At 37.1% G+C, this 17,737-nt stretch overlaps 1 protein-coding gene across 7 annotated transcripts in view; it reads right to left on the bottom strand.

Moving 5' to 3' along the window:
* SMAP1 (small ArfGAP 1) overlaps window positions 1-17,737 on the bottom strand; it is a 160,821-nt gene that overhangs the window by 56,095 nt on the left and 86,989 nt on the right. For all 7 annotated transcript variants that reach the window (XM_021089472.2, XM_084958811.1, XM_005659254.4 and 4 more), the window contains one exon: window positions 15,127-15,207. In XM_021089472.2, coding sequence (XP_020945131.1) covers window positions 15,127-15,207 — 81 coding nt within the window. The remainder of the gene's footprint in view (window positions 1-15,126; window positions 15,208-17,737) is intronic.

Here is a 17,737-nt window from a genome sequence, read left to right as displayed (position 1 = left end):
GACCCTCAAACTATGACTAAGAAATGTCACAAGACAACAGTTAATCCCAGCTTTTTTTGTTCTTGCCCTTTAAAAACATTCAGCAACTGAGATACCAAGTGGAGTGGACCTGAGGCTAGCCCCCACCCCTTGGTGGGCGCCCTATAATAAATGCTTACTTTGCTACAAACTCTTGCTGTCAGAGTCTGGCTTTCTGTGCCCTGGGCTCTTGCTGATAACTCTAGAGAGATCAGAAAGAAGATAAACAGAAATCAAGCAGATTTTCCCCCAGATGTTTCAAATCAATTACAAAGAAAAGATTGCTTCCCCTTCTATCAGTCAGTTTCATAAATGTAAAGTTTACAATGCCATAGCAACATGAACCTAAGGTGCAATAAGAAAAAACCGGGACACTGGACCAGTCTCAGTAGAGTCAAAGAAGTTTGACTTCAAAAAGATTGATGGTTAAGAAGTATAGTAAATGCTACTGCATCTTTTCAATGCATTTCATCTCTGTTAAGAGTCTATGTGTTAAATATACAAAATCTGGGGGCTCATCCCAGACCTGCTAAATCAAAATAAGTAGGAGTGGAAGAATTCTTATATAGTTTGAAAACTATTGCTTCTGGGAATGCGGTCCTGTCACTAAAACCTATCTATTGGTTGAGGGGAGAGATGGAATTGGAAGAATTTGTTAGATTCAATGCAATGTCTGTAGATCACCAATATATGTGAAACACATTTGCTAGAATTCCTTGAAAAAATAAGTAAATCCATATTTATCATTAAAATCAAACTACTAAATTATTAAACTCTTTACCAATACAATGCTATAAGTTTAAAGTCTAATGATCAGTTAAAATGTCTTTCGGGAGATAAAATACAGAGAGTTGGCATAATAATGTCATTTTACACTTTTGGTTAACATAAAGTTGATTGTGGTAATTACCTAACAACACACTAATGTATTTTATTGGTAAAAAACCTTATATGCATTTGAAATGATTCTATATACATTTTCATATGAAGGCAGGATTTGGGGTTTATTACCGTGTTCCTGGTGCTGCGTATACAGTGATGGCTTAATAAAATTTGTTGAGTGAATAAATGAATGAATCTGAGACAACAGCCTCTTGGAGTTTGACAAGGCTATTTGCTAAAATGCCAAGTAAAATGTATGAAACTAAAATGTTTCTCAGCCATTCTTCTACAAGAAGCAGAGATCTAGATGTACAGACAGCACTTTACATCAAGTCTCAATTTTCTCTTGCCTGGACTACAGCTTATTAGCCCCTCCTCCCTCTGACACATCACCTCCAACCAGGACATCATCTTACTAAACCACAACTCAAATCAATATGCTCCCCTATTCAAAACCAGCGATCTAGTGTTTGTCAGAAAACTTAAGGTTCTCTCAGTCTTATCTTGGTTGTCTCACACTCATTTGCTGTGCTAACTCTAGTTAAACTGAACCTGTCATTACTGTCGAACTAGGCTTGACAATGTCAATCATCTCCTAGTGCTACTCACTCCACCATGTCAGCCCCCTTCCTGGCCTTCTTTCAAATTCATGTCAAATGTAAACACCTCTGTGAAACTCTTCTTAACACACCAACGCGTTCTCTCTTACTCCTCTAAAGCATCACCCCTACACCTCTCCAGCTGCACTGCACCAGCCTTTGCTAAAGTTATTTTTTACCTCATCCCCTTTCAATCAGTTGCTCTTTCTCAATTTGAAGATTCTTGAGGGCAAGCTCTGTCCTCATTATTTTTATCTTCCTTCCAAACCTTTAGTGTGCCCTGTACACTGCCAGCATCCAACAGTTGTTACACTCAATCCCAATTATTTCTTCCCAGGAATCTTCAATAGACGTCTCGCCCTCTCTCTCTTTCTAACCCCCTCCCCCAACTCTGCCCTTCATATCTGTTTCTCTCTCTCCCTCCCCACCTCCCAAAACACACACACAAACACCTGGTTACAAAATGGTAGTAGTATTTAATCTACTCAAAGGCAACCAAACTATCAGGTCAAACCCCTCCTACAGTTACTTTTATCAGCCTTACATTTAAAATCACAAAATACCGCAACAGCTGGAACAGCAAGACCCTGGTCCTACAGCATGCTTTATATGGTCAAGAGAGGTGGGTGAGGACTGAGAAGTCAGATGGTATACTCAGGGAACTGAATTCAGGCAAACTGAAGCAATAAGATATAAGACATGGGGCACAAAGGAAGATGCTAATGGCATCTGATCAAATCTGTGCAGCCTATGAGGCTAAAAGGAAAAGCATCCAATGATGAAACGTCTGGAGAGCACTGGGCAAAGAGACTGCACAGGGGCCTAATGTTCTTCACAATCACCGCTCTCAGAGTCCTCATCAGACTCTAAGAAGGTTCACACCAGACAGTCAGTGAAATGGTGAACTTCTCATAATTCACACCTAAGAACTATTCTGGATACTTCTGAAGCAATCCCTCAAGACTGCTTATCACGGCTACCAGAAATGGAAAGGAGTCCCTAACTATTTCTCTAGATCCACAGCGCAGAATGTGAAATGCAGCCATACCAACACAGCCAGGCTGCTAGCAGGAGGCCACAATCCCAGGCAAGAGAGGACTCTAAGAGACAGAGAACAGCCATTTCTGGAAGGCAGCAAGGCAGAGAGAACCAACTCCCAAGGCCACAGGTACCTTTCTTGTACATGGGTGGGGACTTTTCAAGAACAGCACAGATGCCTCCCACATGAGTGAACAAACAACCTCTTCTCTCATCACTGTGCATTTTTAACTTTCTGGTCAGATTTTACTGCTTTTAAGTCAAATGTCACTAGACGAATTAAGGGACAAAGAATGCAAAGAAAATTTATTCAAGTTAAATAAGAAACAGGTTTTGAAACTACCCAGATCTACATATGAAGAAACTGGAGTTCAGAGTGCTCAGATATTTAGTAAATAGCAGATAATGGGATTAAAGTCTTCTTATCACTTCTAGGTTCTACCATCTTTACCTTCTAGTAGTTTGTTAATATTTTGCAAAAGACTTTGTAGAAGTCCACATTCTTTGACTTAGCAATTCCAGTTTTAAAAACTGATCCTATTATCACTTAATCAGTACTACCTTGACTATATATACAGATTTTCCTTGTTCAAAAAAGAAAATTTTAATAATAAAGAGAAGATAAATGTTGATACATAATGGAATGGAATTCTTTATGGAATGTTATTAAAGATAGAAAAACAGGGAGTTCTGTCATGGCTCAGTGGTTAACAAATCCAACTAGTATCCATGAGGATGCGAGTTTGATCCCTGGCCTTGCTCAGTGGGTCAAGGATCCAGTGTTGCCATGAGCTGTGATGTAGGTCACAGATGCGGCTTGGATCTGGTGTTGCTGTGGCTGTGGCACAGGCTGGCAGCTACAGCTCCAATTCGAACCCTAGCCTGGGAACTTCCATAAGCCGTGGGTGCAGCCCTAAAAAGACAAAAAATTAAAAAGATAGAACATATGAATATTTATCAATAAGAAGGGATAGTCAAGATATATTGTTATATGACTTAGAAGCAGAGCAGGTTACAAAGTAATACATATAGTATGATTCCATGTGGATACATTTGTTTTCATGAGAAACAATCTGGAAGGATGAACATCAAAATGTTAGTGATAATTTTTCTAAGTGGTTAAATTTGTGGAAATTTTTTGTTTATGCATGTTTTCTAACTTCTTAAAAACACACATGGTTTGGGCATTATGGGGAGGTAGAAGGGAGATACTATTAAAAATCCGCTAAGGAGTTCCCACTGTGGCACAGTGGGTTAAGAATCCAACCACAGTGGCTTGGGTGCCGCCTAAGTACAGATTTGATCCCTGGCCCGGGCAGTAGGTTAAAGGATCTGGCATTGCTGCAGCTGTAGCTCAGATTCAATCCCTGGCCCAGGAACTTCCATAACTGTGGGTGTGGTCTCCCCCACCAAAAAAAAATTCACTAGGTTTCTATCTACCCAAGTCTCCTGGTTGAAGAACAAAAAACTATAAATTCACTGGACAGGACAGATGATTTTCTTTTTTACTTAAGAGTAGCACTGTGGGAGTCCCCGATGTGGCTCAGTGGTTTATGAATCTGACTGGGAACCATAAGGTTGCGGGTTCGATCCCTAGCCTTGCTCAAAGGGTTAAGGATCCGGCAACGCTGTGAGCTGTGCTGTAGGTCGCAGATGCAGCTTGGATCTGGCATTGCTATGGCTCTGGCGTAGGCCGGCGGTTACAGCTCTGATTGGACCCCTAGCCTGGGAACTTCCATATGCCGCGGGAGCGGCCCTAGAAATGGCCAAAAGACAAAAAAAAAAAAAAAAAAAAAAAAAAAAAGAGTAGCACTGTGATCTTTTCTTTTTCAGAGAGAAAGATTTACCTTAAAAAAGAAACCTAAGAGCTGAATAAAGTTGTCAATAGGAACTAGCAATCTATATCCTAATAAAACTTGGACAACAAAGCAGCAGAACCAAAATGCTTTCTAAGCCTAATGTACAGTTATGTTGAACATATTTCTTTAAATCTACAAACAAAAGATTTTTATTAAACTAATTTCCAATGTCAGATTTTAAGCTGGAAATGAAATGATTTGTGGAAAACACAAAGAATCTTCCTACTCGTTTATAAAAGTGCTCTGTAAGATATCTGCTTTGCTTACTCACCTAGACCATATGTTTCCATGATTTCTACGAAAGTATTACTTACTGGAAATAACTTATTCTCAAATGTACACATGGATCACATGAAATGTTTATTGAGTCTAAATTACAGAGAGCCTGATGGCTGCATAAACGTCTCTGTCAGACTGTGAAGCAACATTACCTATCCATAATACAACATCTGGCAATGAGCCACTTAGCTAACTTTAATGATTTACTAAGAACAATTTATATGATTTAAAACTGGTTGCTTACTTTTACATGGCTGTCTTAAAACTTCAAGTTCAGGGGATTTGCAACTGTACCTATTGCTTATATTGGAAGGTTAGACCACTTACATTTATCAAGCAAAAATGTATTTTTAAAATTTTTATCAACATAATGGAGTTCCAGTCATGGCTCAGTGGTAATGAACCCAACTAGTACATATGAGGACAGGTTCAGTCACTGGCCTTGCTCGGTGGGTTGGGTATCGGGCATTGCCATGAGCTGTGGTGTAGGTTGCAGACATGGTCTGGATCCTGAGCTGCTGGGCTGTGGTGTAAACAAGCGGCTATAGCTCCAATTCAACCCTTGGCCTGGGAACTTTCATATGCCCTGGGTATGGCCCTAAACAGACGATCAATCAAAGTTTTATTAACATAAAAGGTTTGTTCAAAAAGCAACTCAGCTGGTTGTTTTTGTTTCTTTCACAACTAGTTAAAAAAATCATTATTCATCTATGGCATCTTCAAGATTTGAATACTTGTCATATCTTGAGATCAATTTTTTGATGACAGTGAGTATAATCCAAAGTAGAGGGGTAAAAAAATAGAGGCCTTCTCTTTTCCACAGCATCATTGTTTCTCCACCTTCTGTCCTGGAATTTTTATTCCACACTGAGACATAGAGTGAACTGATTTCCTTTCCTAAATTTCAAGAAGCTAGTGGAAAGTATTTGCAAAAAAAAAAAAAAAAAGAGTTTTTAAACCTTACATTAAAAAAATTACCACGCATACTTTGGGGACCACATGCTACTCACAGCAATCTCTTAAAATCTTTTGCTTATTTGTATATTTTATTTTTTCCTACACAAAATACGTAATACTTAGTAAAGAAATAGTAGGAGTTCCCTAGTGGCTCAGATGGTTAAGGATCTGGTATTTGTCACTGCCGTGGCTCTGGTCTGATCCTTGGCTTGGGAACTACGGCATGCTGCAGGCGGGCCAAAAAAAAAAGAGAGAAAAGTTTGAATATTAAAAGAATTTTAATTTCATAAAAACATAAAAATATTCTGAGACAGGTGCATAATTACCTTCTAAACTATCATTATAATTACCCCAAAGAGACTTTAAGTCTAAGAAAAAAAAAAAATCTTTACTTTGATAGAATAATCTAAATTTTTCTGTTAATATACCCACTGGATACAAAACCAGTGATGCCTTGGAGTTCCCATCATGGCACAGTAGAAATGAATCTGACTAGGAATCACGACGTTGCCGGTTCAATCCCTGGCTTCGCTCAGTGGGTTAAGAATCCAGCGTTGCCATGAGCTGTGGTGTAGGTTGCAGACATGGCCCAGATCTGGCATTGCTGTGGCATAGGCTAGCAGCTGTAGCTCCGATTAGACACCTAACCGGGAACCTCCATACACCACGGGTGTGGTTCTAAAAGGAAAAAAAAAAACAAAAAAAAACTGATGCCTTTTCACTTGTATAGACATATACCTAAACAGATATCCCTAATACCTTAAAGTAAGCCAGTTCTCATGAGTTATATATATATACACACATATATATAAGAGAAATAGCTTACATTAGGAATTACTGAATATTTTGTTCCTAAATTAGACTTTGTGTTTTAACAGGAAAAACAGCTGATTAAAACAGAACAGCAACTAAGGTGGGCAAGAAACTAGTCTAAAATAACAGAGAAAATTCACTGAATAAAAAGCAAGTTTGTGGAGGTGCGAATGCTACTATTAAGGATATAGTTAGATGATTTTAGGAATCTGCCCCTATGTTCAGCAGGTGGAATAAGTAATTCTAAATTTAAAACTTATTTATTACCATAAGGATCTCTAGAGATCTTAGATCATCTAGGCAGAACTTATCATTTAATAAATAAATTCTCAGCTGTGGGAGGCAGTGAGGGGAGGGTCTCAACAAACTTGGCCACCTGTTTTTGTAAATAAAATTTTATTGGAATGCATTCATTTACTGTTTTTGTGCTATAAAGAAAAGTGGAATAGTTGTGAAAGACCTTATTACAATCTACAGCCTAAAAAATTTACTATCTGGTTCTTTACAGAAAGATGTTTGCTGATTCCTACATTAAAGGTTTCTTAATATACAACTCAGAAGCTTCAGAACTTAATACATAATAAACCATACTGTAATAAACCATATTGTAATAAACAGCAAAAAAACCAGAACCACTACTGTGGTTATTACCTTAAATTACCTCAGTTAGGTTTAATTTCCCCATCCCAAGAACTATTTGTCCATTTCCCATGTTTTGATACACACATCTTTAAGAAAAGAAAAACCCTAAAAGTTAGAACTTTCCAAAGGAGAAATCAAGGTGTGCCTATTTAAGCTGAGAGAGAAGTCACATATATTCCTTTAATAGAGTACTTCTCATCTACATGAATGTATTTATAGATAAACCTAAACTAAGTGAATTAGAAATGTCAGATATTCAGAGATAAACCTAAACTAAGTGAATTAGAAATGTCAGATATTCTATGTTGTTAGACAAATGTATGACAGAATATTTTAGGAAAAGTCACAATTTTCCAGCAGAATATCTACACCACAACAAAGAGATATGGATTTAAATGTCAGAGGCATCTTGCCTTATTAACCTCTTGATCCATTAAATTTTGGGGTTTTACTTTTCTCCTCCCAGGAAACAAAGTAAGCCTGGCTCCAGCTAACCACATCAGTAATAGATGGTCACACAACAAAAAAATATAAACCTCCGTGAGACTTAAGTACAAAGTACAATTTAAACAAAAGTAGTAGACTGCTCAGTTTGCTCAGGGCAAACAAGTTTATTTACAGAAGGAAGAACTTCCTACCAGAAGCTAACAGATCAGTAAAAATTATGAATTCATTAGTTAGGACAGTATAGGATGAGATTATACATAAAACACTCTGTTCTTTTTTAGGGAAGCCTGGACTGTTCATCATAAAATGATATAGAATGTAAAACAGGACCAATAATCACAATAAGAAATGAACTTGAGCACATGTATTTCAAATCAAAACTCACACTCTCACACACACACACACACACACACACACACACACACACACGCAACCTGGGACTTAAATCAGCAGACAACCTGGATTCAAACCCAGGTTAGCACTGAGCAAGTCATGTTTTAGTGACTCAGGAGTCCGCCAGAATTTCATTTACTTCTTTATAAAGTAAGGGATTTGGACTAGAGAGGTAAAGACTCCCTCCAACCCTCCAATTAACATACTTCTAAGTAACCGTTTATTAACTCACTGCTGCATGTCAAAAACCATGCTCATGGCTTTAATTATCTGTAGAAATAAGTGGACCTAAAGAATTATTCTAGAAAAAATAATCCCTATCGAGCATCATTCTTTTAAACACATGAAGAGATATGCCATGGAGTTTAGTCTTTAAAAAAAGAAATAAAATCCTATTTTTCCAAACCAGACTTCATAAACTCTCTAACTAAATAGGTAACATAAGGCAAAGCATATACTCTGTCTCATTCTTGGTCCCTGCACCTCCAACAATAAACTACAGTTTCTATAAGGAATAAAGATAATATATACAGGTGAAAAGCTGAAAACTTTCCCTTTGATGTCAGGAATAAGACAAGGATGCCCTCTAACACAATCCACAAACCAGAAATTTAAAAAGCAATAGAATTACCCAGAGAAATTATCTATCTACAAATACACAACTGGTAAAGAACTAGTGTCCTCTACATATGTGTATATGTGTGCACAGAATGTTACAAATCAATGAGGAGAAGGGAAGCAGCCCCATTTAAAAATAAGCAAAAGATCTGAATCAGAATTCCAAAAGGGGAAATCTAAATGGGCAATAAACATATGAAAAGGCACTGGGGCTCATTAGTATTACAGGAAATAGATATTTAAAACAAAATGAGATATCATTATATTCATCAGATTGCAAAAGATAAAATTTCTTACCATACCAAAAGTTGTAAAGGATGTACCGTGACCAGAATGCAGTTGTTACATATTTTGAAAAATAGTTTGATATTATCTAATAAAGTTCAAGATACAGGCACTTTATGACACAATAATTCCACTCCTAAGTACATCCTATAGGAACATGCTTAGATACATGTACAAGTGTTCACGGAAGCACTATTTATAATACCTAAAGACTTGGACATACCCTACTTGAGAAGAAAAAGAGGAGGCCACATCAAGAGGTAGGAGGGGCGATTTCACGATATAAACAACCCCATGCCTCCCGGATGGGAAGCTCCACAGACTGAAAACTAACTGGTTCACAGAGACTCACCTACAGGAGTGAGAGGTCTGAGCCTCACATCAAACCCTCAAGTGTGGGGATCCAGCACTGGGAGAAAGAGCCCCTGGAGCATCTGGCATTGAAGGCCAGTGGGGCTTGTGCACAGGAGCTCCACAGGACTGGGGGAAACGGAGACCCCATCCTTAAAAAGCGCACACAGACTTTCATCTGCACTGGGTCCCAGGGCAGAGAGAGGTCTCCATAGGAATCTGGGTCAAACCTGACTGCAGCTCTTGGAGGACATCTTGGGAAAACAGGGGTGAATGGGGCTTGTGAGGGAAGAACACTGAAGGCAAAGCTCTTGGGAATATTCAGCAGCTGCCTTTCTCTGGAGGTGGCCATCTTGGGAAAATCTGGCCCCACCTGTCAGTCAGCACTGAGAAGCCCCAGGGCAAACAACAATCCAGGTGGGATCACAGCCCCACCCCTCAGTAAACAGGCTACCTAAAGACCCCTTAGGCACACAGCTGCCTCTAATCCCATCCAGAGACTAAGCCCCACCCACCAGAGGGATCAGAATCAGCACCACCTACCAGGGGGCAGGCATCAGCCCCTCCCATCAGAAAGCCTACACCAAGCCCCCATACTGACTTCAGCCACAAGGGGGGGCAGACACCAGAAGTAAAAGAGGCTACAACCCTATTATCTGTCAAAAGGTCACCACACCAAAAACCTATAAAAATGAAAAGACAGAGAACTATAACTCAGATGAGGGAGAAAGGAAAAACCCCAGAAAAACAGCTAAGCCATGAGGAGATTCTCAGCCTCCAGGAAAAAGACTTTAGACTGTTGATGCTGAAGATGATGCAAGACATTGGAAATAAACTAGAGGCAAAGATGGATAACTTACAGGAAACACTGACCAAAGAGATACAAGTAATAAAACTTCAACAAGAAGAGATGCAAAATACAATAACTGAAATTAAAAATTCACTAGAAGCATCTAACAGTAGAATATAGGAGGCAGAAGAACGAATAAGTGAGGTGGAGGACAGATTAGTGGAAATTACGGATGCAGAACAGAAAAGAGAAAAAAGATTGAAAACAAATGAAGAGAGTCTCTGGGACAACGTGAAATGCACCAACATCCGTATTACAGCGGTGCCAGAAGGAAAAGAAAGAGAGGGAAGGGGACAGGAAAAATATTCCAAGAGATAATGGCCGAAAACTTCCCTAACATAGGAAAAGAACTACCCTCTCAAATATAGGAAGCACAACAAGTATATAAAATAAACCCAAAGAGGAATACACCAAGACACATATTAATCAAACTAACCAATATTAAAAACAAAGAGAAAATCTTGAAAGCAGCTAGGGAAAAGAAACAAGTAACATACAAGGGAACCCCAATAAGGTTATCAGCAGATTTTTCAGCAGAAACTCTGCAGGCCAGAAGGCAGTGGCATGATATACTTAACGTGATGAAAGGAAAAACCTCCAACCAAGATTAATCTACCCAGCAAGGCTCTCATTCAGATTTGAAGGAGAAATCAAAACCTTCACAGATAAGCAAAAGCTGAGAGAATTCAGCAACACTCAACCAGCCTTACAACAAATACTAAAGGAACTTCTCCAGGCAGAAAAGAAAAGACAGCAACAGGAAACAAAAATGCCACAAATGACAAGGCTCACCAGTAAAGGTATATATACAGTAAAGATACGAAATCATTCATGCACAATTATACCACCAAAATCAGAAATCATGAGAAGAGGTGGGTACAAATGCAGGACACTGGGGATGAACTTGTAATTAAGAGACCAACAACTTAAAACAATCTCATATACATATAGACTCATATCAAATCTTCAGAATAACTGCAAACCAAAAATCTACAGTTGATACACAAACAAGGAATCTCTGGAGAAGAAATATATCTCATAGTAAATAAATAAGTGTGTAATCCACCATGAAGGGGGTCATTTGACATCATTCTTGGAATGCTGAAGTCTTCTTAGATCTGGATTCTGATTTCCTCTTTATCAAAGAATTTATGATAATTATAATTAAATAATGCAACTGTACAATTAAATAATATAGTTCTACAATTGTATTATTAATAACCATTTCTCTCCATGGTACAATGTAAGGTCTATAATGTCTTGTTTATCGCATCACCTAGAATGGTGTAATGCCTATATTGAAGAATCAATAAGATGTAACAAATTGTGAGGACATATTTATATAGTTACACTGTTTTTTAACCAATTTACACATTTTATATTTTACTTATTTTCAGAGGGTGTATTATTTTTGTTATTATTACCAGTTAAGTTATTCTTTTTATTATGCTATATAAAATATTTAATGGTATATAAGGCTTTCTTCTTTATAAATTTTAGTTGCATAATATACACAATTTTAATATAATGCTAATTTTTAAAGAAAAATTGAAATGCAATAGATAATACTAAATAGTAAAGATGAAAGCCATACAAAATGGGATAAAGTATAGAATAAATTTCCTATTTGTCTCAGCATATTTTCCATTCCACTTCTCCAGAGGGAGTCACTTAATCTCTTTCTTAAGATCCATGATATAATAATCTGTGTGAATGTAATTGTGTTTAAATATTTGTATTTTATCCTCTAAAAAAAAATTTAAAAAAAGACTTGGACATAATCCAAGTGTACATCAACAATAGGATGGATAAAGTAACGAACAAATATACAATGAAACAGTACGTAACAATTAACTGAGTAAATTATACCTACATACAACATGACTGACACCAAAAAATGTTGACTAAAAAAGGAAAACACTAAAGAATATTTGTGGTATCATTTCATGCAAAGAAGGTAAATGTATTTCTAAAATGCAAGGAAATGATTATCTCTGGGGAGTGATTTCAATGGGAAGAATAATGTGGTGCAGCTTCTGGGGTGCTGGCCATGTTCTGTTTCTTGATTCGACAAGGAATACATGGATGGTCACTTTGGATGTAAGTGGACACACACCACCGTACATGCAAGCCATACACCTACACAGCTCCTGGCAGATAACAAACAGCCAATAAAGCCCACTTACTTACGAAGATGACATTCTGACCAATGCAGTACTTTTCACAGCTATTACCACTATTTTCTCCTCTGTAGAGTATGCTTGTCCCTTGAAAATATCAGCTCAGAGAGAACATAAAAAAAACTGCACAGGGAACTACATCTAATCACTTGTGATGGAACACGATAGAAGATAAGACAAATAATGTACATATATGCATAACTGGGTCACTTTGCTACACAGCAGAAACTGACAAAACACTGTAAATCAAATACATTAAAAAATATTTGGGAGTTCCCATCGTGGCTCAGCAGAAATGAATCTGAATAGCATCCATGAGGATGCAGGTTCAATACCTGGCCTTACTCAGTGGGTTAAGGATCCAGCATTGCCATGAGCTGTGGTGTAGGTTGCAGACGCAGCTCAGATCCTGTGTTGGTGTGGCTGTGGTGTAGGCTGGCAGCCGCAGCTCTGATTTGACCCCTGGCCTCAGAACCTCCATGTGCCACAGGTGCGGCCCTAAAAAGACAAAAAAAAAAAAAAAAAATTTTTTTCTAAATGGCTCCTATGTGAATGAAGTAAAGCTTATTTGTGCTACTGTTCTTTCAGTTTTCCCCACTGTTATACTTTTAAATAGATCTTCCTTCTTATATACCCTACACTAACTACCCTGACCCCGAAATTCTGACAGGAACTAAAGTTTTTCCCTCTAGGTGATTATTCCTTCACCAAAGTTCCCATCATCATCAGCAGTAGCCCTGATCCCCTGAGGGCTAAGCAAGAATAACAGATGAGCTGCGAACTGAGTTTAAATGCTCACACCCTGAACGGCTCTTCTCAAGACCACAGTCCAGAGACTCAGTTCTCAGATAACTGTGGCAACCCCTTTTCAGAGTAGGCAACAGAGGCAGGCATTCATATGTAAGGTCAAATGCTCACTGTATTTTGACGGTAAAATATTTTTTAAAGAGAAAAAGTAAACATGTTTTTAAAATGGTTAATTTTATATCTTGCCAAGAAAAAACAGTAAGGCATTAAGCTCTTGGTTATTTCCAATTTTTGGAAACAATAATAAAACCTACTAATGATTTTTAAATTCTTTTATAATCAAACAGAAAAGTGTAAGAGATTTCACGTATAGCCTCTTACTGACGTATGCTAAAGAGTAAGTTACCAGAGCAGAATTAAAGCTATTGAGGTGATCAGGTTATAATTACCAACTTAATCACTCCTTTTTAAAAGTTTTATAATATTTAACATATAAATTTAATTTCGTGAAAGGTAAGAATCTAATTCAGTAAGCAATCATTAAACAAATAGTGATATTTAAAGAAATTAACATCAATTAAAAGGTATTTTAAAAATACATAAAAAATTCTACTTAGCAAGAGTTGTACAGTCTTTGCTATCTAACAAATTAATCATTAATAAATTGCAGTTTATTATTCTGTATGACCTTGGGATCAAAACATAACAGGAATTATGTGAGGAAAGACATCAACAAATCAATGCACATATATTTATCCTAAACATCTATAAACACTCAAGAAATGTAGAAATACAAAGAAACATAAGACTTAGTCCCCATGTGAGTGATATATAATCTCAGGAAACAAAACATGTATGCATTTGTGCTACACAAAGAAATACATCTAACAATACAATTAAATAAGGTAGGAAGTAATAAAATCAAGTGTATGACAATGACACCAGAATTTTGAGGAAGGGAGAGGGCATCTCTAGTTGGGATGTCTAGAGAAGCTTCATGGAAGAGGTGGAATGAGTAAGCTTAGATAATAGATGGGAGAGGAAAGGATATTCTTGGCAAGGCAATTCAGTGAACGGAAAGATGGCAAGTTATGTTTAGGTGACTGGTATGAAAAATGGAGAGCAACTGCTAGGAAGGTAGGTGAAGGGTTAGATACTGGATGGTTTTAATTGCTACATAAAGGACTACGAAGTCTTCAGATACTTAGCACATCTTAAACACTGAAGGCATGTTCATAATTCTGAAAGTAGAGATCGTTCTAATCAATACAACAGAAAAAGAACCAGGAAATACTGACTTTGTACTCTTTAAATGGATACACTTTGTAGCATGTAATTTACGCTTTCATAAAGTCGATTATTAAAATTTCAACAATTAAAATCAAGGACTCTCCCTTTACTGACAATTCCTGTACCATGCTTCCAGTCTTGGATGATGAAATGCATTCAAAGTTAAGCCACCAATCCTTTTACAAAAATTTAATGTTTTGTCTACCTCTAGGAGGCCTAATCAAAATCTCTCCTGCTAATCAATGCAAAATAATCTTCTAAGAGAACACTTCTGAACTGCTGCTCGCAGTCTTTACTCCAAAAAGGAATCAATCTAGACTTTAAGGTTCTATACAATTTGAGCTCCACCTACCATTTTGGTTTTCCTTTTAAAAACTTCTTATACAAAGCCATATGTCTTCCTTCAAATGCCACTACTATTTTCTAAACATGCATTGTCTATTTCCGGTTTCCATGTCCTTGAAGTGTTCTCTCCACAGATTACACTCCTGCTTCATACCTTAATCCACCTATACTCCAATATCCAGCTCAAGTGCTAATCTTGTGCATGAAGGCCCTTGCAGGTATGACCTTTTCATCCTCTAAACTTTTGCTAAAGTCTGATTATGCATGAAAGCTAAAAACACCACTCTTCATCTCATGAATGATACTTGCCCTTGAGGAACTCACATGAACCCACACCCACACATATAGAACTGATTACAAATCAGAGAGGACAAGCCAGATGGACATGCTTATTTAGCACACAGCAGTCACCCAACAAATAGTTGTTCAAAGAATGATGACTTGTACAGCATGAATATTCCCTAAGTCGTTCATATATAATTATACAAATAAGGTCATAATCTTTGTAGATTGAAGAAAAAAAGAAAATTTACCTTTTCAGTTGTAAGAGGTTTCACAGACTTCTCTGGCTCCTTTTCTCTCTTTTTCTCTTCCTTTTTTTTTTCCTTTTCTTTCTAAAACATAGCCAGAAGCTTTGATAAGTTTACTTTTCAAAAAACAGCAGCTCTTAAAATGTTCATTTTACTAGTTTGAGTCATCTGAAAAGGGTGCAAATATTCAGTGATGACAATATCCAGTGATACTGAGATATAAAGTAAAATTCATATTCTCATTGAGGAACATGTAGATAACAATAAAGAATAGTTTTCTGTTAAAAAATTAAGACATAAGTGAGATAATTTAGAACTCCTTTGATATTGTAGAGTTTGTTTAAAACAAATGAGACCTCTATACAATGAATTCTCACTGCATTTTCACATAAGATTAGGCTTCCTAATAGTAACCATAATGCTGAAATTTGAATTAGAAGAAAAAGTAAACTGAGGGAACAGAATTCTTTATCACATAGGTGGAGATTACAACATGGAAACATGAGGAGAAAGGGTAAAGTCACTTTAATTTTTTAAAGTAACAGAAAACATTTTCAGTCTGTTACCAGAGTGTTGTGATTTTTCAAAGGGCAAATACCATAATTTTTTCATGAAAAAAATGTTGAAGATAGCGCTAGCTGACTAGTCAGAGTATTTAATCCAAGTCACTCTAGGTAAAATATAATGGTATTATAGCACTCACAATTTGCATTTCTAAGAAGGACGAAATAGGATATAATAATAAAAAAAAATTAAGAGCCATAAATAGGATATAATAATAAAAAAAAATTAAGAGCCATAAAATTAAGGGCCAAAAAAAAGGAAAGGGAAACAAAGATTAAACAAAGAGTATTCATAAGTCTTGTAAAGGGGAAAGATGCCTAGAAATCTAGAATCAGATGATAATGCAACTGGCAGCAAAGATGAAAAGATAAATTGGTGAGCCTAAGAAAGTATAATAAAAAATACACACACTTAGTCATAAGGACTACGGGCTGCATTTACTCCTGTGACTTTAAAATGGTGTTTGACACAACTTCTCTCAAAAAATAGAATATATATGGAGGAGTTCCCATCGTGACTCAGTGGTTAACGAATCCGACTAGGAACCATGAGGTTGCAGGTTCGATCCCTGGCCTTGCACAGTGGGTTAAGGATCCGTCGTTGCTGTGAGCTGTGGTGTAGGTTGCAGACGCGGCTCGGATCCCACTTTGCTGTGGCTCTGGTGTAGGCCGGAGGCTACACCTCCAATTAGACCCCTAGCCTGGGAACCTCCATATGCCGCAGGAGTGGCCCAAGAAATGGCAAAAAGACAGAAAAAAAAAAAAAAAATAGAATATAACCAAAGTTCCTATGAGCCCAAGCCTGTGATCTGTACCTTACTAATTTAACTTTTAGTCTGAAAAAAATATAATTACTCTCATTTTATAAATGGAGAGACAAACTCTCAGGAAAGTAACACAGAGCTAACAGCAGCAATGCTGAGGGACTGCAGAGCCCAGATTCTCAAGTGCCATGCACAGAGCACTACTGTTTACCACTGCAGTTCCCCTTCCATATGGTTAACGGCTAATACTTACAGAAACCTTCCCATGTGCCAGAACTATCTGACTCACTTAAATCCCCACAACTTTCTGAGGTAAGTAATATCAATGGCATTTCATAAATGAAAACATAAATGAGATGTGCAAAAATCCTTCATATACTATAAAAGCTTTCCATACATCATTTGTCAAGTTTAGGGAGGAAAACAAGTGAACATTCTCGCTAATGTGCTGGATGAACTGTTCGGGAACCTTTCAAAGCTCTTAATTCTTTCTCAAGGAAGTTACCAATTGTCATGAGACGGGTAAGAAGCCTGCCTTTCTAATTGCTATGACTGGTGGGCACATCTGAAATCACCAAAAATAACTGATTTGGTTGCCTGTGTTTGATCAAGAGAGAGCTTGATTTGATCCTCTTGAACACTGGAATTTCAGCTGTCAAAATATGGCTGTAATCTATTCTGATTCCAACAGTGGGATTATAACACAGGCTTTGAAGTAACACTAAAAACACGGGCTCTAAACTCAGATCATACAGTTTGACCCACAGATGACTCCCATCTTCAGAATCAAAAGCTGCTGAAAGATCAAAGAGCACTGTGAGAACCTACGTTGTTTTAAACTATTTTCTCAGCAAGAGTAAAATACAGTGGTGTCTGGTATAATAAAATAGTAGTTTCTGAAACTTGATGACTATACATTCAAATGATACAGTGAAACAGGAGACCTCCTGCATAAGAAAACTGGAATAAATGTTCAAGTACTCTAAGACAGAGAAAAGTACAAATTGTATTCATTATAATCAAACTACATGTGACTGATTTAATTAAAGATATGGTCTATAGCCTCAAATTTTTTATAATGTACTCATCTTTATACTCTACCATATGTATGTATTTATTTATGAAGCACTATATTATATATATATTATAAAACATACATAAAAATTGAAATTTTAAAAGGACAAGGAAAAGAGCAGGAATAGACACTGTAAAGGATTGCCTTGAGTGCTCCCTAATGTTCAGTGCTATTAGATACCATTATTGAGCTAGATGAATGAGACCACTGTT

The sequence above is a fragment of the Sus scrofa genome, chromosome 1, assembly GCF_054392235.1.
Source record: "Sus scrofa isolate SSC_HxYL_T2T_F1_AM1 chromosome 1, Sscrofa_HxYL_maternal_Yorkshire_Landrace_v2.0, whole genome shotgun sequence".
Lineage (NCBI taxonomy): Eukaryota > Metazoa > Chordata > Mammalia > Artiodactyla > Suidae > Sus > Sus scrofa.
The sequence above is the reverse complement of the archived record's forward strand: the minus strand, read 5'-3'. Positions and strand labels throughout refer to the sequence as shown.